The 25,748-nt window shown below is 40.0% G+C and overlaps 1 protein-coding gene across 1 annotated transcript; it reads left to right on the top strand.

The window, feature by feature from the left end:
• Positions 1-593: 593 nt before the first annotated feature.
• Positions 594-25,667, top strand: GFRAL (GDNF family receptor alpha like). Its single transcript, XM_030944767.1, has 10 exons — positions 594-621; positions 4,999-5,133; positions 10,367-10,519; positions 12,035-12,469; positions 13,169-13,225; positions 13,863-14,190; positions 16,147-16,406; positions 19,418-19,516; positions 24,474-24,555; positions 25,580-25,667. Exons 1-10 carry the CDS (start codon positions 594-596, stop codon positions 25,665-25,667), a joined length of 1,665 nt encoding a protein of 554 aa, XP_030800627.1.
• Positions 25,668-25,748: the final 81 nt, after the last annotated feature.

The raw sequence follows: 25,748 nt of genomic DNA on the forward strand, positions 1-25,748 counted from the left end.
TTGTATTCCACATTGGAGACGAAAACAAAGTCACTCCTAAAATGGGTTGAAAAGTGCTTACAGAAGGTGATAGGACATAGCAACAGGCATTTTCCAAGGAGCTTATAGGCAGCAGCCAAAGACCTGCTCTGTTAGTATCTCTGGAGATCAAATGAGGGAGAAGTAAGCGTGGAGGGAGTGCCAGATCTCGTGGAAGATGCCGAAGAACTCATGCTTCTCATCTGGACGTGGTCCGGCTCAGCGTTTGTGTCAAGAGAAGAAATGTACGCAGAGGGTGTGCGCCAGTGGGAGCCGAGGCCGCTCCCGGAGGCGGGAAGCTTCATTCCGTGCCCTGGCCGCAGGAGGTGGGCAGAGGCAGGGGCAGTGCTGCAGGGGCAGTGCTGCAGGGGCAGAGGCAGGGGCAGTGCTGCAGGGGCAGTGCTGCCCGGGCGGGATTCAGCGCTGCCGCCGCCCGCGCCGCGCTCGGAGCGCCCGGAGCGGCGGGCGGGGCCGGCGGGCGCTGTCCCCGGGCCGGTGCTGAAGGGGCGGCCCCGCTCGGCACCTGAGGACGCACTCGGTACCCGCGGCCCCGCTCCGGCACCCGCGGCAGCGCCATGGCCGAGGCCGCGCTCCTCGGCCCCGGTAAGTGCGGCGGGCGGGCAGCTGCGGCCGCCCCTTCCCTCCCCCCCTCCCTCGGATGGCTCCTGCTCCCGCGGGTCTCAGGCGGGCGCGGGGCCCGGGGCTTGGCTCGGCCCCACGGCTGGGGAGCCCCGGGAGCGCTCCCCGGCAGGGCTGCGGCAGGGCGGCGGGAGGGAAGGAGGGGAGCGGCGGGGACACCTGCTCCGGGTGAACAGCCACTTGTCTGCTGGCCGGGGAGCGCTGGGTGCTGCCAGGGCTATGCACAGGGCTGCTGACGCTGCCTTTGGGCTTGAGTGGAGAAAAGGGCAAAATCAACAAAGCTGGTACAGAAAGATTTGGTACAGAAGAATATGATGAGACAAGTATGCTGTATGCTAATTTTTGTTATTCTCCTTTTGTCCTCACTATATACTGTATACTTGCTCTTCTCTCTTTAACACCCCACTACTCTAAACTTATATTTCTCTGTTAAAAATACTCCGTAGGTAGTTCTGCCCCAGGTTTTGTTAAAATAAAGTTGTCTTTTATCACTTTTCAACTATATTCAAACTATTTCAGCTGTAGTTTGGCATTTTGACTTCGGAGCTTGTTATCCCACTGCTCTTGCCGTTGGATAGAAACCACAGCTTGGTTTCCTAATATTCATTATTACTTATTTACATTATTTTAGGATTGCAGAGTTGGGAAATGTAATTCCTCTATTCCTCAGTTCCCAATCTGAAAAATGAAGGTGCTAAAATGTTTCTTTTTCTGCCTCCTTTTAACTTTAGCCACCAAATTCTACAGAAAACAGAGAATAGTACACCTACCCAGAGAATCAATAGGCCTTTGCATAAAAATGCAGACATCTGTAGCAATTTAAATGTGTGTCTTCTTGTCAATATGGATCCCGCTAAAAGTTTTAGCTGCAAACTAACTCTTAGATACCCTCAACTCTTCTATGCAGAATCACTTAGTATTCCGAACACTAGAGTAAATAATTCAAGAGAGCAACTAAAGTAATATCTGTCAGTTTAAGAAATTGCATAAGCTACAGTGCCCTGGATTCTAAAGTCATATACAGCAGTTTGTTTCATGTAGGTTTCTGGCTGTGTACCCCCTCTGTACTGCTGAGGAATCAAAGATCCATCCGTAATAGGTCATTAGACCTAAAGAAGCCCTTTCTTCTGTAGTGCCTTAAATCATATATTATGCTACTCACCTCTTTATTTTGCAAAAAAAATCACCTCCTATTTTGGGGCCAGTTTCCAGGTAGGTTCAAAGTGGGCAGCAGTGTGAAATACTCCCTAAAAAGTAGCAGGAAGGCTGTGCAGTCAGTCCTGTTTTGACTGTCCCAGCCACTGGTCCTTGACAACTGAACACGAGGAAGAAAGCACAGAGCCTTTGTGCTCTGAATCCTAGACAGTAGAGTAAATTTTCTGTTGTGTAAGAACCTAAAAAATAGATAAATGGTCATCCAGCAAAATACCTTTTCTTAATAAATCTGTGGGTTTATAATTTTGTATTGTTTTATATATGCAGTCATTTTGCCCTGTAAGGTATTTGGCAACTTTCTTTTTCCATCATCTGAATAAATAGTGAGTAATTTCAAAATAAGAAAGACCTTTTGGAGGCAGTCCTAGAATTAAAATGTTGTTGTAATAAGCCATAATTGTCCTATGGATAGGGCCAGCTGCACATTCCTCAAGGTGAAGAGGCAGGAGCTGTTTCTGTCAATATTTCCTCAAGGCTGATGGACAGACACAGCCTAGGAGGGTTTGAGGCTGGAAATCACCACCAGTCCTGCATGGATCTGAGAACTGCCAGGAATATGCACCACTGAGGAAGGATTAGCACCAGCTATAATAAGCACATGTGGCCTCTTTGTTGTCTCATAGGCACACTAGATGCTGTTGCACCTGTCAATTATTATGTATTAAATGTTGCTTCATATTTATCGACATGCGTCCGAAAAGTGTTCCCTACAGCAGCATTATTATATCGCTGGTAAATAATTTCCAGAAGGAATGGCATCACCTCTAAACAGTAATGGCTCTTTAAGGTTATCAAGAGGGATATTTGATGTATAATTTCTTATTCTAAAATGTATAATTGAAAAATATTAATTTCTTCAGCTAGGATCTGAACAAATCCTGAAACAATATTTCGTGCCTCTTGCAAATGATGTTTAAGGGATTAAACAATGCTGGAAACCACTCAAATTCCACATGAATTTACCTGAACATGGAGGGGGTGTAAAAAAAGGTATTTTGTCAGAAAGATGCTGTGTTCTTCAACAACTAAAGAAAACACATCAGGTGTTCAGAAGGTAGTTTGATAAGGCCTGAAATCAGTGATTGAAACTTAATTTTATAGAAAATAAAGGCACATGATTACAAATTAGAGGTTGCCTTACCATGGGAATGTTAATGAAAGAGCTAAACTCCAGCTGATTTATCCTTTCTTAACAAGGCAATTTAATTTTGTACTGATAAGTCACAGACAGTGCTGCTATAAAATTCTTTATCTTGAAACCTCCAGAACTTTTTTATGTAATTAGCAGGCTCAATGCGCTCAGGAAAGCAGATGAAGACATATATGTGAGGATTGCTTTCAAGAAATGATGCATCTGTGAATGTCATGGTTTGACACTGGCACAATGCCAGTGCCCCATGAAAATATACTTCCCTGGTGTTTGCTGTGAGATGTGACCAGGAAATAAGCAAAGCAGGCCTCTAGCTTAGAAAAAAAAAGGTTTATTAACTAAACTACAAAAGGAAAAAAAAAACCCACACACACACACACACCTGGAAAATGAAAACTCCACAAAAACATTTCCTCCTCCCCCCACCACATTTCCAATACATCTTCCAAATTTCAACTCTCCATCCATCACCCTGTAAATACTCAATTTCAGTCCACCAAGAGGAGAGGAGTCCTTCTTGGGGCCATGGTGACCTCTTCCTTGCATGCCCCGTGCTCTCACCACTGTGCATGGATCAGAGCTGCTTCAAGGGTTATCCTTTTAAGGGTGCTTTGACCAGTTCCAAAAAAAGCACAGTTTCCTCATCACTCTCGGGACCTCTTGTCCCCCCCATACTTGTTTACCCCCTGGGGCCGGGGGGTCTCCAAAACTGAACCCTCTCAGTTCTGAGCCATCGCCTCCCCCCTGCATGCAGCCTCTGTGTCGCGAGGAAGCACGGTTCTGTCCATGGCTGTACCAAAAAGAGTCCAGCAACCAGCTACTCCATCATCTCTTTCCGGCCTCATCTTTACTCTCCCAGCCTCACTCACTGCTCCAACTATCATTCACTTGCTCATTTCCTCTTTATCATCCACTCCATCTCCCCTCCGGGAAAGGTCCAAATGCTCTGTGAGGTCTCCATTGTCCAGAAAGGGGTTAACAAACTTCTGCACGCGGCCAGGCTCCTTCCCTGCTGCACTCCCCCCTTCCCCCTCCTTCTCCACAGCCGATATCACTTCAAGGCCACAGGCCCGTACCAGCTTTCTCTCTCTCCTCTTCTGGCTGAGGGGGGGCGGGGGTGGCTGCCCAAATCTTCTCGGGGCCTCTCTCCCTCTGTCTCTCCTGGGGGGGGCTGCCCAACGCCTCCTGGTGCCCCCACCACCCTTCCATCCTGAGGGGTCAGGCCTACCTCTGCCGGGCCACAGGTTTCCCTCCCCCGCCCAGCTCGAAGCCGGGCAGGGGAGGCCTTGCCTCTTTGCTGGCCGGAAATCAAAGAGAGAGCCCAAGGGAGTGCTCTGCTTCTAACCCCTGTGTTCTCAGAGGCGCATCCACCCTCAGTGGCCAAGCCTGGTGTCAATTTAGAATCTGAACACCTATTGGCCTCTGGCCACTCCATTCCCAGAAAACCTGCTTCCTGTAAACCCACGACAGTGAAGTAAAAATAAAGAGAATGAAGAGTATTGTATTTATTAAAAAAAATCATATTTATTATTTAACAGTTGTGTAGTTGTCAATCTCTTTCACACACTCTATTCATAAGAGTTCCTAAACAGCTTAGTTTGGTGAGATTTCATATGAATAAAGTACTGTTTATTCTGAATTTTATACTGTCTTCCCTTCTGTAATTTATTATGGAGCTCAGAACTGCAACAATTTCTATATATCCCTGGACCAGTGTCATATATAACTATGGTTACTGTTATAATACTGGGGCAAAACCAATGCAAAATATGTGACACTGAAACTTTGAACATTTAAATTTAATTTTCCACTTACAAAACGGCGGAAAACTTTGTTCTGCTAAAATGTAATTTGATAACAAACTTGAATCTATAGGAAAAACTATAGTAAATTATATTTTTAAAATCTGTGTTTAAAGGAAAAGGGTCAGTACAGTATCTACTGCTTTAAATAGTCATTATATTCTGTTTTTACAGTGTTGTTCATTTACTTCACATGTGTATCTACTGTCCAGACTACTGACTGTCTGTACTTGAGGGAGCAATGTGTTAATGCTGGAAATGGATGTCAGGGTGTCTGGAATGTAGTTGAAGATGCCTGCAATATTTCAGGTAATTCTGTATGGTGTACATACCTTGATTTTGAATTGCTATATGCAATTGCATATTCATAGTTTATTACGATATTGCTGTCATAACTAAATGCAGTCAGTGAAATCTCAAGGAGAAAAATTAAGGCAGAACAAAATCAGCTTCTGAAATCCTTTGCAATGGCCAATGCTACTTTTAGTAACACTCACACTGTCTCTTCAAGAAAGTGATAAATGAAATTTCTGCACTAGAAACAAAGTCAGAGCCTGAATCAACTCAAGAAGTCTGATTTCAGTAGAAATTAGGCTTTTGTGGGATCCTGTAAATAAAGCCTGTGTGCAACTGGAGAAGAAGTTCCAACTTTGTTTTACTCGATTTGGAGGAGTTGATCTGCCCCCTCCCTGGCAGTGTTCAAGGCCAGGTTGGATGGGGCTTTGAGGAACCTGTTCTAGTGGAAGACATCCCTGTCAATGGTAGAGGGGTTGAAGGTCCCTTCCAATCTAAACAATTCTATGGTTCTATAATCTAACACAATATCCAAAACAATGTGGTAGTTACTTAGAGTAATTTTTGATTATTGTACTAGAGTAAGAAACAGATAAAACATTCACCTCTAGTGTGAGCTACCTAAATGAATGCCTCTGTCTGTCTGATCTGTTGCATGTATTTGATGTCCCGAGCATGTAAATCCAGTCAGACAGCTGATGGTACCTCTCAGACAGCCCACAGAAACAGTGATAGAAAATCCACCAGCAGCATCATTAGTAAGAGTAACATTATCCTGTCATGTGCAAGTCTAGAAACTTCATGCTGTAGGAATGGAAAATGTCCTTTGAGCACAAACATGTTACTTGGAGGCAATAGACAAGGGGGTAAATATTTGTTTTGTTAGCTTCTTTGTGCAAAACCTAACTACAAATTATAATTAAACTCCTTTGGGGTACAAGTTCAATAACTCAGTCCATCAGACTGTAACCTCAAAGTTAAATGCGTACATTAACAAGACCTGCATCTTTTTCTCTTCAGTGCAGGTCTAGGAACGCTCTCCAAACTACTGCCTCAATCACTCCTTTTCCTGTCAAATTTTCCATCACTTCTTCCCCACTACTCCAACAGCATTTCCAAAGTCTCAGTTTATAATCTTCAAGGTCCAATCCTTCTTTCACCTCTGTGGCCAAATTGGGGTGGAAAGAAAAAACAGAGTGTGAAAATGTCCATGAATCAGCTTCCAGGTCAGGATAGAAAAGAGAGAAATATTAAATCTTGATGAAATAAGATTTTTCATTTTGAAAAGATCAAAAGAGTTTCAGCACTGCTGAATGAAAACTTTTAGGTTTGGGTTTTTATGGTGTATTTGTGGGATTGGTTATTTGTTTGTTTTCCTTTATTTCAGTGTAAAAAAAAGACATTTCTGAACTCTGATTTAATCATAAGTATAAATTTTCTTTATTGTTCTGAATGGGAAACAGGAAAGGTTTTCAAAAGAAAAAGAACAACTCAGATTGCTTTCATTTTAAGGAATCACATTTTGAATTAGATCTGTATGAGTCTACTTTTCCTAGAATAGCAAACTTATTGAGGTTGGAAAGATCTCCGGAGATCTATCCAAACTGTGGTCGCACCAGTGCTAGAGAGGAAAACCTAACACTTTCCCCTGTAGTCTTCAAATTCAATTCCCACTGAGATGGCTGAAGAGCTGATTAAGCAAAAGCAGAGATTATCACCCTGGGAGTGTCAGCTTCTACTCTGTCATGCTTCTATCTGTGGTCCTGTTTACATTTATTATGTAGCTATAAATAAATCAAATTACGAATAATGGCTGCCAAACATTAGGTTGAGAGAGCATTTTTTTTTTTGTAAATGCCTTCAAAGCATATGTATAAGATAAAATATATTACCTAGAACTAATCCCTGGTAAAGCAACAATAATTGAAAACCAGTAATAAAATATTTTCTGCTGTTCATCACAACTGAATCAATACCATGTACAAACAGAACAATACTGATAACAGATTATTTCTACACAGTTTTCAAGAAGTCATGCAAGGGAGCCCCATAAATCTGATGTGCTTCCTGCTTGTGTCTGTGCCCTTTGCATGTTGGTAGCCCCACAGCCTCTCCCCAGCCCCAGCTGTCAGGTGCTGACTCAGCACAGTGAGATCACAGCACAGGGACCACTGAACACAGCCCCCAACTCCTGGCCACCGCTGGTCAGTGGCATGAAGACAGGTGAGCTGAGTGAGGCTGGGGTGCTGTGCAAAATATACTGGGGTTTGGGGGTTTATTCTTCTAGTTCTACTCACCCTCACCCTTGAAGTGTAATCTGGACCTTGAAAAAGACAGTCACAGATTTTATGAACAAGCTAATTTTTACACCAGTCCCTCCTGATCTTTATTGCTCTCTTTCTACAGGAATATATTTTCCTGAAATTCTTTTATTCTCTCTTTCTTAGTTGATAAAATACAGAGTAGAATATCCACACACTCATCTTCATGGGCCATGTCACTGCATCCTTTCCATCCTATTTTTATGGTCAGGAAGTATCCTGTATCTGTGACCTTCAATAAATCTCCTGAGTTCCTTGACTTCTGGAACTGTGAGTGCTAAGGGTCAGGGGTCATGATCTTCTTCTGAAAAAGCAGAAGGAAAGTTGAAGATGGGGTTGGAGAGATACAGGCAACCCCAGCCACCACCACCTCTTTCTTTGCTGATGGAAGAGGTGGAGTGGGAGCAGAGGCTGGGACCTGCAGCTCTTGCTGGCCTGGGACATTCCCCTCTAGTAGTGTGTTATTTGATATATCCCCCAAACCCTCCCTAGTCAGCAACTGGAGAAAGGGCAATGCAGAGACTGTTAGAAAAAAGGGGATCAGGACAGGGATGTGAAGTCAGGAATAGCTGATTCTCATCACTTCAGGCAGTGGCAAAATGCACTGTTTCCTCCTGCAGAGCTTTGCCTCCACTGCCTTCCACTGCTATTTGTGTTAACAGCATGTAAGTGATTTTAAAGCCCGGCTCACATCAAAGCTTGCCCGTGGTGCTGGTGACACAGGACTTCTTGTCACTTGCAGTTTTACTGAGTGCAGTCTTGGCTGCCCCACACCTGTGGGGAGCAGCCAGGCAGGGAGTAGGCAGCGCCATTTGCGGGGCAGAGACATCAGCCTGTGTGCTCAGGAGACAGAAACCATCCCTCATGCTGCCCTGTGACCTGGCCGGATCTTGTGAGCCACATACTGCTTCTCTTACATACTGTGAGACATTTAATATCTATGAGGTAAAGAGAGGAAATGTGCTGGTTTGGGGATCCACATACCTGTTTTGACAAGGTAGACTGTGGTTTTCACAAACTACAACTTAATTAAATTAAATTGCTTCACTTGTAACATTATTAAGTAATGTGTAACTTCCTTAAGCAATAACAAATCATAGAATCATAAAATGGTGAGGGTTGGAAGGGACCTTAGAGATCATCTAGTCCCAGCCCCCCCTGCCATGGGCAGGGACACCTCCCACTAGACCAGGCTGCTCAAGGCCTTATCAAACTGGCTTTGGCCATTGCCAGGGATGGGGCATTTACAGCCTCCCTGGGAAACCTCTTCTGATGTCTCATCATCCTCACAGTAAAAAATTTCTTCCTAAAATCTAACCTAAATTTCTCTTCTTTCAGTTTGTACCCATTACTCCTTGTTCTGTCACTACAGTTCCTGACAAAGAGTCCCTCTGTCTTCCCTTAGGCCCCTTCATATACTGAAGGTTGTTGTGAGGTCTCCACACAACTTTCTCTTCTCCAGGCCCAGCTTTCTCGGCCTGTCCTTGTAGGGGAAGATATCCAGTGCTGTATTAACTTCCTGACCCTTGTCTGGACTTGCTCCCACAGTTCCATGCCCTTCTATGCTGAGGACACCAGAGCTGGATGCAGCACTCCAGGTGGGGTCTCATGGGAGCAGAGTAGAGGTGTAGAATCACCTCCTTCCACCTGCTGGCCACGCTGCTTTTGATGCAGCCAGGGCACACTTGGCTTTGAGTGAGCACTCACTGTCAGTTCATGATGGGCTTTTCATCAGCCTTTGCACCCAAGTCTCGTTCTGCAGGGCTGCTTTCAATCCCTTCTCTGCCCATCCTGCAGGTGTGTCTGGGATTGCCATGACCCAGTGCAGGGCCTTGCACTTTGCTTCATTGAACATCATAAGGTTTGCATTGTCCCACTTCTCAAGCCTGCCAGGGTCCCTCCAGGGGCATCCCTTCCCTCCAACGTGCCAAGTGCACCACACAGCTTGGTGCCATCCGCAGATTTGCTGAGGATACACACAATCCCACTATCATCATAACAATAATGATATTTTTGAAAAGCTTTTAGCTCATAAAGTAGATGGTCGATTGATTTACCTTTGTACCACAAACCAGTACATGTTCTTTATTTTCACCACACATATATGGAAAATATGACCTGACATCCTGTGTGAGTGTCTTTACCATTGAGTCCAAGTACACATGCAAACAGACATGAAACTGGGCCAGCAAACTAAAGTTTCTGCACCATTTCTTTTTTTAATGTTAACTTCTCCCTCATTTTTATTCTAAAAATCCTAAAAATCAGATTATTCTTGGGCTACTTTAAATTTGTTGCCATTCTTAAACTTAGGCAGTGAAGTTGTTCTGTGGGGTAGGGGTTCAAGGGAAACCCTTCATATCCAAATGGCATTTGTAGGCTTGCACCATCCTCACATGAGAGAGAGAATCTGACCCAGAGCAAGCATCTCCTCAGCCTGGGGTTCTCATCACCATTCTCATGGGGCTGGCTCTGCCCTCTGTGTCCTGTCTCTCACTCCATCACACTGTGGTGCCTCTAGCCTGCACTGTGTGTTCCTGTCCCTGTACCAGGCACTTCATTTCTACTACACAGGACCAAGATAAGTCTCTCAGTTCAAGCTGTGCCCCTTCCACTACTAGGCACTTTTTCAGTTTGGTCTCAGTACCTGACCTGCTTAAAATAAAAGGTGTGAGTTTAAGGTTTTATGTACTTTGTAAATGAGAACAGATTTTCTAGCAATGGATTGGATCAAATAAAAGAAGTCAATATTGTATCCACAGCTTTATTATATTACTTTGAATATTATTTAAAATTTGTAAATGATGACAAACCGTCTTCTCTTTGCAAAGCATATTTTTGTTCTTCAATTGAATTGTGTCATGTAACCATATCCCTTAAGCATTCATAAGCATTAATGAAATTATAATTTTAATGGTGAGTTCTAGGTAATAGATGCAAGGCAGAAGACAGTGTTGGATGTAATAGAATAATCCAGGTCCTGGCTGACGAATACCCAGAATTTAGAAACTGTGTCTGCACTACAGACAATATCTGTAGCATCACAACTTTGCTTGGGAAAGCATGCAGCATTAACAAAGGTAACTGAACATAAAGTTGTAATTATGAACACCAAACCCAGTAACTTTTAACCACAATTTTAAGTGGACTCGACTTTCTTTGCATGTTCTCAAGTCTGATAAATGCCCCCAAAAATTAGTCTTGTCTTTTCTGTGATATTCATGCTCCAGCATGCATATGAAAGAAATGCCACAAACAAAAGCAATAAAATGCGTGTGAGAAATTCAAATGGCTTCTAAAATTCTTGTTGAATCCACTGGAAAGCAAGAGTGAATACACAATATGTGTTGAGGCTTACTCAATGCCCAGGGAAATTTGAGAGCCACTGCATCTACATTGTGTATATAGCCACATTCAGTAACTTCTGAATGGGAGGATGAGTGCATGGGGATGCACCTCTAGGGGTGCAGTTGTGCCACATTGTGTTGCAGGAGGACCTTCACTACATCTAGGAGAGGTTACTGGATGTGTGAAACATAGTCACCACCTGCATAAAGCTGTATATCATATATAGAGTGCATCTTATAAAAATTCTGTTGTAATCAATTGGCCAAGCTTCCCTCAATTTATTTTTATTTTTCTGAGAACTCTTATCCGTGCAGAAAGTCTATCTCTGTAATTGAGAATTGCTTAGTACATGAAGAAGTTGCAGTTTCTGGTCCAAAGTCTCCTGGCACAGTGATTAGCAAAGCTGATACAAGAGAGATAAAATCAGCCAGTGAATGAGAGCCTGCAAAGTGAGTTTCACAGTGATTCCTGGCGCTCATCCATCACACCCCACTGGCATCACACAGCATTCATCATAGTACTAGACTGGACATTCATATTGTACTAGACTATATGGCCTTATTGCAGAGGGAATAGTAACATCCTGATCTACCCCAAACTCCTTCCCTCAAACAAGAAGGATGGATATCTGAAGCCTAATGTTGATGTCATTGGAACAGTTGCTTTTGCTTATAGCAAAATAACATAATATTATATTTTTTTGCCAATTGAGATTACATTTCTCACCACTATAGAAACAAGTTTGGATAGACTTAGTGTTGAGTTTACCAACAAGGGACAGCATATGGTGTTGCTAGGCACTTTCAGGAGTAATTCTCCCTATCTATCTTAAATTACTATTTTAGGTAATGAATCAACCATCTTCTGGAATTGTCATTCTCTCTTTAAAAATGATGCATTTGCTTAAGATGATAATCCATGATATGTCCAAGCTGTAGGTGGTTAAAATTATGCAAAGTTAAACTCTTTATACAGTAATTTTAGTGAGGATTTTTTACTACTGTTTGGCAGCTGAACTGTTAGAGTGGACTGTATTATACAGCTAACAGCACACAGTAAACATGAGGAAGATTCATTAGTTTGTAAGACTGGAATTATTATGTGTTTACACACAGCTCAGAATTAAACTACGGCTGTTTCACTCAATGTAATGCATTCAGACAAGCACGCTTTTCCTGAGTTTTTGCGCTGTGATGATGATCCACAATCCATTCGATTTATAACTCTGTTCGTACCTATTTCTGCAGACTATTTGGCGTCTCTCTCGAGGTCAGACCCTGAGCTGGGTGTCAGGCCCCCCAGGAGCCCCGGAGAGCAGAGGAGCCCTGAGGATTTGGGGAGCTGCGTCGTGGCGAGGCGGCGCTGCCGGGAGCAGCCGCGCTGCTCGGCCGCGCACAGGAGCTTCCAGCGGGGCTGCCAGGCACCTGCAGGCACCTGCAGCTCCCCCCGGCCTGCCAGGTGTCTGCTGGCCTGGAAAGAGCTGAGGACAACGCCCCTGGGAAGGTGCACGTGCCCAGAGCCGCGTCAGACGAGATGCATTAAAATCTGGAAGGGAATATTTAACAACCCTTGTTTACAACACTCGCAGGAGAGCCAAGCCTCGGGAGCTGGCGACAATGATGGCAGTGATGATGACTATAATGCTGATGTTGATGGTGAGAAAAATCCGGTCACTGACACAAGTTAGTGCTCTTCCAGCAGCCTAATGCTTTCTACAGAGCAGTAGTGTCCCCAGCCTACAAAAAGGGATTTTTGCCCATTTGCAATTCAACATTGGAAATATGATGATTTTAGGAGGTTTATTATAAATAAATTCAGAATCTGATACAATATGATAGCCTGAGTGCAAATACTGTTGTTCTTCAATGTGTTGATTTGATACAACCTGATCTAAATCCATAATTTTCAGTTTCTCACTATAACTAGAAGCAGTATAAGACCAACAAAAATAATTTACTAATAGCAAGAATTGTCTGCTAGCCTTGACTCTAGGTCGTGGCAAGCAGTTAGTTGAACTTGAAAACTGGTCCATTGATAAACACATTAAGGCCCCTGGCTTTTATGTATTTACAAGAAATCTGACTTTATAATGCACTGAGAAGCTCTAAAAACTTTTACTGAGTCCACAGGATCTTTAAATATGTAAAAAATGCTAGAAGCAGCCTTTGATAAACTGTGCTTTGACTCCAAAACTTATGAATATATGTAATAGTGAATTTAGAATTTGTTAATGGGTTCTATTTGGTCAAACTAATTTGTTTTATTCTTGTTTATTTTTACTCCTGGCACTATGCCAGCATGACAGCCAATACTTTAAAGTTAAAAAGCTAAGATGTGTGTTATTCACAATTTATGCCTGTACCTGTATCTTTTTTTTCTAGACAATATTAGTATGGAAACAAAATTACAATGGGGTTTATCTGCTCTCTCCAAACAAGGTAAGTCTAAATTTACTTATGAATCCTAATAAATAATTTTAGCTCAATTTTCAGACAGTGTACAACATACCTTCAGATTAAAATTAATACTTTTCATTGAAATGGATGAGCAAGGAGTTAATAGGCCAAACATATCTTTAGTTAAGGTACTGGGTAGAGAAGAACCCAAAAATGTAACAGGTAAGAATCAAGTCATATAAATGTAAATCAGGTAACAATCATGATTCTGTCAAACTTACAGAGGCAAATCTTATCCCACAAGCATTTTAGGGTCTAGAATTTTCTAGATATCTTCAGAAAGTTTATTTCAGTCTCGAAGTATCTAAACTGATGTTAAAAGCACAAAAATGCCATTTATATTCTCTTCTTCATTACTGATTACTTAGCCTAGCATAAGATTGCACACTGGAGATTTCAGCTGTTTCAGGAGAGTTGCTTGTGAGCAGTGCAAGCAGTGCAAGAAAGAAGTACGAAGTTACTCAATAGGCTAAAAATAAGCAAGAGAGGAGGAAGAGCTGGATCAGAGTTTTGGGAATCAAGCTTGATTTACTGGAATTATGTAGACAGGACACCCACCAGTCGTCACTTAAGAAAAATTTTCTTGAGATTTTATTTTAAAAACTGTTATTGGTTTTAGCGCACACAACAAACAGGAGCTGTTTGGATGTGAACAGGGAGTGTGTTGAAGATGAAGTGTGTAACAAACAGCTGTCCCTGTACCTGAAAGTTTGCTCAGTAAATAAGAAGTGCAACGTGGAAGGATGTCAAGCAGCCATAAGGTTCTTCTATGGAAACATGCCTTTTGAAGTTGCCCAAATGATGATTTTTTGTGACTGCATCCAGCATGATGAATCCTGCCACAGAGCCAAGGAACTTCTCCATGGCAAGCCCTGTGCAGATACTGTAATTCCACCCCCATCATGTTTGAATGCAGTCCAGATGTGTGAAGAGAATGAATTATGCAGGTGAGTGGAAGTACTTTGCCCACTAAGGTTCTTTTTAATAATGGTTTTGTCAAACCATTTTTATTATACTCTATATATCCCAGCCATAACAAAATTATTTTCTGCAGTGTACCTGCTGTGTTTGACATGGTCACAGATGTTTGGATCAACTGTGGTAATTCCAGAAGTAATCCCACAAGTAAACTGAAATGATTAATTTTCAGAAAGGTTTGAAATCTAATGTGGGCTTCTCTTCTGCCTGTATCATGGTACTTAACACCATTTCTGCTGGACAAACTATGCCACTGTGTATTTTCATTACCCCTTTCTTCAGATAACACCTGCCTGTCTGCACCTTTGCCCTCCAGCAGTTTGCCCAAGTTGTGCAGCAGACCAGACAAAGTTTGTTTGGTAAACGTAATTACCTTTCCAAGGCAGAGTCTGACCCTTTGTACACAACAGGCCATGCAACCAGCTTGGCCTGTTCAAAAATCTTATACCTTATTCTCTTCATCTCAAAAGATACTCCAAAAAGCTTTCAAAAATCTGGCCTGAAATGTGCACAGACCACCAAACTCATGAAGGATAATGCCTTTTCAACATTTCATTTTATATTTTTCAAACATGCAACAGGATTACCCATATTTGTATTTCAACCTAATTGCCTCCTTTTAAGGACAGTCAATTGGCCCACTTTGTTTTTCAGTGTGGTCACCTTGTGGATTAGAGTTGAATTTTACCTCAAAGCTGTGCTCAAGTGAACCTTCAGTCAATAAACCAAGAGGCCAAGAGATGATTTTGGTTTTGTGCAGATTATTCAGATTGATGTCAGTGAGAACAGCCAAAGGGCTATAAATGTATGTCTGTACATGTATAGACATGTAATGTCATTATGGCTGAATTCCCCATCATTTCAGGAACATTAATGTTTCCTGGCACTGACAATAAATGCATATAATTAGCAAAATTAGTCTGTGAATTATGGCTAGTCACATCCATAAATCAGGAGGTGAATGAAAATAATTTCATTGGAACAGAGGTGGCATCTGCTTTGAGATCTTTGCTTGTGTAATAAAAATATTTACAAAAATTTTCTAGCCAGTATTATAACAGTCCATGCTTTTCCATGTGAGCTGCTTGTGGCTACACAATCTCAACAGCAAATTAATAACACATATAACATATATGTTATTATATGTTATAACATATAATAACATATATGATTAAGGAAGAATATTTTAATAGCTTAAGGTACTCTATACTAGACTTTACCTTTATCATCCCCTAAAATTTAATATGATAGATTTGTTTTTAACAATTATCTACATATTTTTTAGTTAATTTATAATGGATATTTTCTATTGTCATATAGAGTGCATTAAAGGCCAATTTTATTCCATCCCAACAACAAATAAATGGAAATAATTTGAGATTACTGAACTGGGTAACAAGTTAATTCTTCGTGTAATTTATCTCTACTATCAATTTATCTTTAAGTTCACTGTGCTTTTTCCTGAGCCTTTGACATTTTATATTGTGTTAGCACTTCGGGGGGCAAGGGGTTGACATTGGATGTAGATTATTTAATGCTAAATAAGTTGAATGTTTATTCTTCCTTCACACTGCTCGAAAACGGATCCACTAGAACAGCACATGGTGTGGTTTCATTGGGATGACTGGTCTAATTCCTGTATTCACATTTCTTCTCTGAGTATCTGAGAGTGTTGGAATTCACATTGTGTTTTCTGGACTCTGGGAAGCAGGTGCTGGGTAGAAGTGCAGTTGCTTTTTCTCAAAATCTGAGCAGAATTTATGTCAGCTATCAGTGAATATTGCAATTTTTAAGGCTTAAATGGTACCATGGAAATACATTCCTTTAGTGATGTTCATGAAATGTCTTTTTATGAAATCATGTTTGTTAAAGTGTCATTGTGCACTTCTTTTGTTTTTCTTTTTTTTTTTTCTTTTCCCTACCAGGAAAAAATACACAACTTTTCGGTCAAAGTGTTGGAGACATGTAACAAAAAAATGTTATAATGATGAAGCTTGTCTAGAAACTTTGCTCAAGGATGACGTGCCCTGTTCTGCCACCACAGATTGCAAAGCAGCCTATGTCAGCAGCTGGGGCACGATGCTGATCACAGAGTGCACCTGCCAAAATGTGCCTCCCTTGGAGCTGCCTTTGTGTGAGCTCTTCCACCACATGCTGCACAGCAAATCCTGCTTCAGGGACTTACGTGAGTAACACAACTTTACGGAATAAAGTTTAGTTTTAAAGAGAATTAAGATCCTAATTTACATCAAATCTTTGCTACCACTGGTTTCAGCAAGATCTGTAGCTCTGGGTTTTTAAAAACACAAATCAAAACAAAAATTGAACATAGAGTTTTCTTCCTCTGGTATTGGGAAAAATAATAATAGTAGTTAACCAATGAAATTGATTACATGTTTCATTACCTGAATTTTCTGAAATAAAGAAATAATTTCTAGAGTCTATATTAATATGCAGATTAGAAAAGTTCAAAGTCATCCTGTTCCTGGCTTAATGTTGTACCTCGGTACACTGTTTTTACAAATAATACAAAGTAGCATTTGGGTTTTTTTCCTTTTCTTCTTGAAGTCTGAATATTAGTAAACCTTAGTAAACACATATTTAGCAACAGAATTCATTCTGCAGAAAATAGCTTCAATTATTTAAAGGAGGCTTTAGGATTTGGTCTTCAGTAAAAACACTGGGCGTAATTGAGATGAAATATAGGTACTTTCTCAGATCCAGTAATGACTTTCATGTACCTAATTAGGTAAATATTTTTGTCAAATATACATGTCTTTGCCAAGCCTTTGGTTTAGAGAATTGTTAATGCAATAAATACGCAATATGGGAGCAAATATTAATATTTCAGCATGAATCTGCAAAGTGCCTTCAAAGCAGAGCTCTTCTTTGTCCCCACTTATTGTGTCCTGGGTCACATCACAGAGTGGTTCTCTATCATGGGGTGGTTCCTGGTGTCCTGCAGTATAAACTGAACCTGGAGGTTCATCTGCAGCCTCTGCAGTGCTCCAGCTGCATGCGGACGTCTCGTCCATCAACCAGATAAAAGACCAAAGTATTCTCTTCTCAAATCTCTGACTTATCACCCCAACTATTTTGCAATATAAATCCTCTTAGGATATGTTACTCACTGGTGCATCATGCCCTGTGCCAGCTATCTTCTTCATGTATACTCCAAAATTATGTATATTCTTAAACTAACTTGGGAGAGGTAATGATACCTAAAGATCTCAATGAAAAGAAATGGTTCTTTCATAGTTTTACCTGATGGACAGTGTTTTGAAAACATATATGGATTGTACGCATGCATTTCATTGAATGAAGTAGCTACACTTTTAGTTCTAGAAACCAAAATAGTACCACTGATAAGGGTGTCTTTTTTTTTTCATGTCACTCAAAGGCTACCCAAAAATTAAAATCAAGTTGCTGAAACATTGCTCTTAGTTTAGTTAATCATTACTCAAATCCAGACTCTGAGAAAATATTAAAAACCTTGTAACAACTTGTAAATCTTGTAAAATCTTGTAACTCCCCTGGAAAAGTGATAATGTAACACACTTAGACTTGAGACTTCTAGAACTGATTTTGCTGATGAATATTATTTACTTGCTTGCTTTAGGGCTGAATTTAACAGTCCAAATGAGTGAGCACATCATCATGTAAGTTATTTCTTAACCTATAAAGCAAAAAAATGATCCTCATGTCTGAATAATCAAATAATTGCTGACGAGCTTTTGCCATTCCCTGAAGCAGTCTCAAGATAAAATGGCTAGAGGTTTTTTGTGATTGAAACTTCCCTAACCTAATTGGGACTGAAGAATGGAAACTTACTTTTCTTGTATTGTGCAACAATTTCCTGGCAATTAAACAAAAGAGAATTTAGGGATCCAGAGCCTTTGGTGGATCAGTACCTACTCTACAGACCACTTCCAGCTTATTGTTATTTTTGCTTTTTTTTGCTTTTCCCTAGATGTCTAGTTGTGACGCAGCTAAACTGATGATGGTGATGATTATAGGTTTTATTATAAACCATATTTTTAATGCCATTCTCTGCGTGGCAGCACAGAGATGTGGAGTGATTACTGTACAGTGCCCACCCAACCCATGTGCTGAATTATTCCTCTGGCCTGCGGGTGATCTTTGGCTGACTTTCACTCTTACAATGGCAACGATCTGTAACTCGGAAACATTTCTGGATAGCAAATACCCAGGGTTTGAGAAGGGGATCTTTGCCTCCAGAACTGGTGTGAACAGATCCACGAGTGGTGTTTACACCATCTCACCTTCCTACCCTTGCATGGCACTGCCTTTGCTCCAAGCGCTTGTTCTCAAGGCCGCGCTCACAGTGAAAGGACTGCGGACTCAGTAAAAGGCAAGAATTGTGGCTGACTGCTGCTGTGTGAAGCAGAAGCACAGCGTGGATCATTGCCAATGTAAGATCTGTGTCTCTGCAGGAATAAGAAAAAATGTCAGTGAGGGAAAGAAAAAATTTACATTTCCAAAATACTTTAAGTCTGGGTTGTACTTTTGAATCTCACAGAAAAAAACCAAAATAACAGGTAGGTTTAGTCCACTGTTATTTGGACAGTGTTCCAGGCTGCCAATGTGTGCCTTTATTATATTGCAAAAATTTCTCATCTTGCTGTTCATGTGAGTGAGCAGATTGTATGGTTTAGCCTTCTACTCTGTAAACTATAATACTTAAGTAAACCTCCTATTTTTCATTTCAACCAAAGAGATGTATTTTCAGATATATTAATAAAATTATGCCCACTGACAGGACAGGACTTCCTGAAAAAGTCTGTTGAAGTCTAACAACGCAGCTGGAGAATAAACTCTGCCTTGTGGAAATTACTTCAGACTGCTACCCCTTTCTCACCACTTCTGTATTGGTTTGGTGAACCCAATTCTTTTGGTGGGCCTATTTTTAAAACAGTTTATGTGAAAAGAAAATTTAAGCTCTTTTGTGGCAGAGAATATTTTCAAAGCATGCTTGTCATCCATAAGAAAAACTGAGGTGGAACAGGAAGAACTATTATGCACTCATTCAATTTGTTAATCAAATATCAGTAAACAGTATTTTTAAATAGCTCCCTTTTTAAATTATGTGGCAGTTAGCAAAATATCAAACAATATTCACTTATATTATTATTTTAAAGTAATATTTTAAATGGATATTTTCTTTCCAATATCCAGGTAAAATTTCTATTCAGAAGAAGGGTTTTCACTGGGTAAATACAGAAATGCCAGGGGAAAAGATTTCTGGAGCACAGCTCCATTCTTCTGCAATTAATGGTGAGTTTGGGCAAGTCACTCCATGATTTCCACAGCACTGCTCTCCTTGGGTGGGTTCAGGCAAGTGAGCTCGACCTGTTGCTCCTTCATTTGGTCTGGAAATCTCCCTACCTGTTTGGCTTAGCTTATATATCCACAAAATAAAGTTAATCAGACTGAATCAATTACCCTGACAAATGGTTTTGAAATAGATGTCCCACAATCACTGTATTATAATTGGGGAAAATTAAGCTATTAAGCCTGCCAGAGCCTGACTCTCTGTACAGTCATTAGAGAGTAGTAGCCATAATGTGTAACACAAATTATTATCTTTGATGTCACACCTACTTCTATCTCTCTTGACTTTCTGTAGTAGTTACAGCAACAAAATTAGAAGCCACAGTAAGTGGTCTGAGAAGGAGCTTGTGTTACACTCCATCAGACTCTACCTTCTTACACAACAGGAGGGCACACAGCACCACTTGGGCTGAAGAGCTGCAACTTTTATTTCTTTTATTTCTTTTATTAGAGCCGCTGCTTTTCTTTCCATGCATTTACATTAAGAAATTAAGCAACATAAAGCTAAAGGATATTGAATTAATATACAAATGTTTTCATTGCTGAAATAATATTATTTTATATTTCCTTTTGAGGGGCCCAATTACAGAGTGAGAACTATAAAGAGCTTAATGCACAAATATCACCTCTAATGAGAATGACCTGCTCTACCTTGTGCAGGGCAGATTACAATTCTCCAGGCTAATACTACAAATTAGTTCCCAGAACTGTTCCTACAGAACACTTCTGACTGTGAAAAAAATAATTCAATATCTGCATGCAGTAGAAAATGAAGTGACTTCTAACTCTCCATCCTTCAACTATTGCTGAAGTGGGCAACCTGGATAGGGGATAAAAAGGATATAAAAATGGATTAAGGAAATGGGATTCCTGAGACCTGTGTATGCATAATTAAGCATTTGGCTGTTAGCATTAAAGTTCCTTAAGAATCATGCATGTCATCCAAGTGTTCTGTGTAGCCAAAGAAAGTCAGGGACCCTCAAAGGAAGAGTAGTCCAATCTTTTTGGACTGCATTTGCTGAAAGTATTGACTTCTCCTTGCCAATTGCAGAGGGAGTCTGAATCCCTCATTGGAACGAGACTCTAGAGGTTAAATAATGCAAGCCATAATACAAGAAATGCTGCACTAAGTGAGAAAATGCAAAATGTGAGATATTGCACCCCTGTGACTAGTTCTAACTGCAGACACTTTCAGTGGGTAAAATGCATTTTACATTTCACTTAGAAATTCAGATAAATATTTGCAAGAAGCAGCCTGCACCCAGTTAATTCCGTTCACATTGAAGTCTGAATACTTTCCAAAAACCATTCCTTGAAGTCTTAACAGAATTTTGGATAGCTTTAGAAAAAGAAAAAGAATGCTGACCAGCCTAAACCATACAATAAAATATTCTTTCTATTGTAGCTGTCATGTACATGAGATGGGAACTTTAAGCCATGAAAGTCTCATAGGAAGTCAGGTCAAGAAGAAGAATTTGATTCAGGATATCTGCCTGATGGTAAAAACCATACTGCAAATTGTTTCATAAATCCCACTGCCAAAAATCTAACTCAGTGTCCTAGATTCAAATGCTAATAAATGTACATTACTCAGGCTGCAAAGGGAATTATCATCTTTACAAAATATTTATCTTTAATGAAATCAAATCCCAAAAAGAATTCAGGGCACAGAGGCAAAACAGTTAAGTTGTCAAGTATGGCCTTTCACGCGTGTGAAGACTTTTGAAGGCATTTGCTTCTTGGCTATTTTCTGCTCAAAAAATATGAGATAAAGTCTGCTGATGTCTCTACATTAAAACCTCAGAAGAATCCTTTACTTAGTTTGTCACTGAAAGATACAAGGAACTCTTTAACCAGATGAAATGAATGGCCATCTACAGATGAACATGCTCAGAAGAAACTCAGCATGCCTTCAGCTTTTTTTAGGTTTATACTTAAAAATATAGCTTACTGTTTAAAAAAACAGTTCGATTTCTCTATTTTATTCAGCAGCATTGCAAATCATCCCATTGGATAAAATTGCTTTAATAGAAGGAGTCTTTCACAATAAGTAATAAATCTAAGCATATATACCTATATTCAAATATATTTGTAAATAAATAGAACCATGGAAGTTGAAAAATTATTATTCCAGGTTTGGTGTAAAAAGTGTGATGCCAGGATTTTGTAAAAATCTGGACTGGATTTAAACACGTTCACATTCTCAGGGGGGAACAGGCCAACAGAGTCATCTTTGGGCTGATACAACTCTCTTAACAAAATGTGATGTGGGCAGAGTCAGAACCATATAAAAGTTAATGAGACTTTTCCCGTAAGCTTGAATTTGATCTCATTTTGAAAACAATGTCAAAAAGTTATAAATCAAATAAGATTTCTCTAAACTTCTAATATGTCTACCTAATTATGCATCTTCAGTCTGGCTTTGGCTTTATCCTATGTAAATGATATCAATGACTTTACAGATCCAAATAATTTAAAAGATTGCTTCCTGCACTTTGGTTTGAAAAGTGATTCATGTGGGAAGATAAGGATTTATTTTCATCACCATGGAGCTTATAGGCTAAATTGTGGGTTATTTATGGAAGAGGAAACTAGAAATACAGAACACTTACCCTGTTCTTGTGAGATACAATAAAATTGGACTTGATCGAAAATTGTTGAAATTTCATCTTAAATTGTAGTGTTATCATATATTTCCTACCAAGGAGTAGAGTGTTTCGATAAACAAGTAATTGGCAGGGTTTATCTGTAAGTATACCAGCTGCTGTGGGAACTGAGATTAGTTCAGCTCCAGTGACTTTAATGTGTAAGGTATCAAACACTGTCAGTCTGACAGTTTTATAAATGTAGAAAAAAGCCTGTGACAAGCTGCAGGTAGCCAAGAAACCTCTGAGCAGAGGCTGGGATTAATCTGTTCGATGAATATGCACTAGCCATACCTAAGCAGGTAGATCCACAACAGAGTAAGATTCACCAAAATCCCTCTTTGTTCCTGATAGAGCTGAATCAACATCTCTTTTACCAGCAATTCATCAAAAATATAGCATTTTTTCAGATTTTGTCAAAAAAATAGAAAAAAATTCAGTTGGTCACTTCAGTGTTTTGTTTGATTGAAATGAAGCACCTTTTACAAATTTTATAAGAAAAAGATCACAATGTTCTGTTGAAAATTTGTTAGCCCATTTTTAAGCATCCATGACTGTACAATATATAATGTTAGATATAATAATTTTTGTGGTGACATACTTTAAAAGTTTCCATTTGCCTAAAATATGTGTGAAAGTTACTTTCCACTTCAAAAAAGTAAGAAACTGTTGCACCCACAACTGCTCCTACACTTGTCGAAAGTTTTCAAAAATAGCTGCATGTACAGTTAAGACTCAGAAACTGGAAAAAATGCCTACAAATTACTCTTTTACTAAAACCCATCATTTCAAAGAAATGCTGTAACTTCAGAGCTAGGCCAACTGCTGGTGTAGTTTTTAATACATGTTATTAGGAGTCCATCTCTTAGACCTCAGATAGACCTCTTTCTTCAAAAATTCACCATATTAAGTATCTTCCAGTAGGTTCCTGGATTAAATGAAATGTTCACTCCATTTGTGCAAATTGTGGTTTGATCACTGCTTTCATTTTCTTACATTGGAAGACTTGAACTTGGGGTAGTTTTCTGAGAAAAAGTGAGCACAGTCCTACAATGAAAGCCAGGCAGGTCCAACACCCTGCTCAGCTCCTTGTTTTCCTTGCTGTGGAAAACATATTCACCCTCTCCTGCCAGGGCTGCTGCAGCATCCATACCATCAGTGCATGTATTGTATGATACACTACACCTGTTGCATGTATGCAGTGCACACAGAAATGCCTCATTTCAGGTTTGTGTGTGCATATACATAGCACATGGAGCATATAATAACTGATAACTTATTCAGAGACCAGAATAGGGCCTTCTCACAGCCCATAGAGGTGGCTCAGCGCTGAGTCCAGGGATCCATCCCTTCCTTAGTGAATGTTTCACTGGCTATGTAGAACAGAGAAGCTCTGGAGCAGCTAGGGCCCTCTGTGTTTGAATTCCTCTATAAACAAAACTTACCTGAGTGTACAAAGCCAACAGGAAAGTCACAGGAAGGTCTCATGTTTTATGCTTGTGGCTCTGCATTTGTGGCCACTTGTCCCACCTCTCCATCCTGTGTCCAGGGCTTATATGACACTCCCAACTGAAATGTTTCCTTTGCATATTTGATCAAAACCAATGGATTCATTACATCAGGGAAAAAAAGAGTTACCCCACGTTTGGAAAATAAAATTTGTAACAGCTCCCAGTTTTCCAACAGTTGGAATTTTTAGCACATAAGCCACCAAAGTGACTTCTTGGTGAGAAGCCTAACAGAAAAAGGAAACTCCATGGGAATGGGGCCCAGAAAAACAGGGTTAGATCCCATTTGATGTTAATTTGGTTCTAGGTGGAGCATTGCTCCACACTGTAATTACAGTAATATGTGAAAAAGAAAAATAAGTCTAATTGATAAGTAAGAGCCAATTCTGCTCTGATACACAGAATAACATTAACATTTTAAAATCAAAAGGGAGAATATTCCAAAATAAAAGTCATAGTAACAAGCTGTTCCCCTGCAGCAGAGTGAAAGGTAATGCTATACAAATGAAGTGCTATTGGAGCTCGTACTTACTCAAAGTCTGAAAATTGCATTGGATCAAATGGCAAAGGTAGAATTATTCCTACCACTGGCATACATCTAGGTCTTTTCCCTCCTTTTAATTACTTTTGTCAAAATTGATAGCTAATTTGGCTCACATATGTATGATTTCCAATACAGATCTCAAATCTGATTCTTATTACTAAAAGCGCAAATTTTTCATTTCTGTTTTCTGTTTTTATTTTTAGGTGAAACTGTCTACATTATTGCTTACTCCTCCTGCATAGCTCTCATCCTAGGAATAGTCTTGTTGACTCTCCTAAAGATCAGGTAATTTGATAGAGATATTAATCACTGGTTCTAGGAAATTGAAAAAACAGAAAATAAAATGTTTTGACTTAGTTAAAAGGTGGGCATTGTGATTGTCTTTAAAAACAGTCCAGCATGTCCCAGTGATGGAAAGAACTGACATTGCGGGTGTCAGCAGGGAAGAGTGAAATACGAGATGTATCTACAATGCCCTCCATTCATGCAGAGATCCCAGGCTTTGGGAGGTTTCATTTCCTGTCCCATGGCAGGGGAAGGTGAAATCTGAATTCAAAAATTCTGTGAGACTACGTTCCTAGCCCCATAGCAGGCAGGGGTAATGCAAAAAGGAAATGAGAATATTCAGCATTATAACATATTTTGAAACCAAATCGTGAATGCTGCTATTGTAGCTAATATTCTTGCCAAATGCCATTTTTGCTCATAGGAGTCTGTAAACAACACCCACCATCCCTGCCATCCTTTTCCCCCTTCTCTCCTTCCCTCCCTCCCTCCCTCCCTCTGTATGAGAAACTGCCCACACACCAATGCTTGGTAAGAAAACAGAAATGTGCATTCACTTAGTTAAATGAACATGGCCTTTTCTTAAATGATACATTTTCTTGGACCAAATTAAATGGCCAGATTTCAAGAATTACACTGTCAGATGATAGGTAACAGAACATGATGTAGCATGAGCTATATATAGTGGGAGGTATATTGAGTCAAATTTCATTATTAAGTTCTGAGGCAGATCAAAGAGGAATTGTAGAAAAATGCAAAAGGCAAGTCAAGGATATATGGGAACAGAGGCTTTCTCTTTAGGTTTGCAGTTACAGAAATATCAGCATATAAAGAAAATTCAGATTTAAAGAATACAGAAAATGGAAGAAAGAACAATGCATAAATAACAATGAAGGGGATTATTTTATACCACAGTGTTCATCATAAAAAGAGGAGAAATTTGCCACTAATTTCAATTAAGCCAAAGTTCAAACCAAAAGCTGTGTAGTTTATTGTTAAATACATGCACATTCTTTGTTTTCAGAGCCTGCAAAATAAAACATGAGTCAAGAAGTCCCTCGCCAGACCATTCTTCTGAAACATTTATGGCCCATTATAAAAGTCACAGATGAACTACTCTGTTGCTTGTGCTTTTTAAGGCTATTCCTGAAAGCCAGCCTGTTGTACATATGCGATAATAAAATATATATTAG

Source organism: Camarhynchus parvulus, chromosome 3 (genome assembly GCF_901933205.1).
Source record: "Camarhynchus parvulus chromosome 3, STF_HiC, whole genome shotgun sequence".
In the NCBI taxonomy this organism is placed as follows: domain Eukaryota; kingdom Metazoa; phylum Chordata; class Aves; order Passeriformes; family Thraupidae; genus Camarhynchus; species Camarhynchus parvulus.

Excerpts from the sequence above, each read along its gene's own strand:
- GFRAL (XM_030944767.1), top strand. The coding sequence starts at position 594 with ATGGCCGAGGCCGCGCTCCTCGGCCCCG. Across the intron at positions 5,134-10,366 it reads AGATGCCTGCAATATTTCAG|GTAATAGATGCAAGGCAGAA; the intron begins GTAATTCTGTAT and ends GGTGAGTTCTAG. Across the intron at positions 10,520-12,034 it reads AGCATGCAGCATTAACAAAG|ACTATTTGGCGTCTCTCTCG; the intron begins GTAACTGAACAT and ends CTATTTCTGCAG.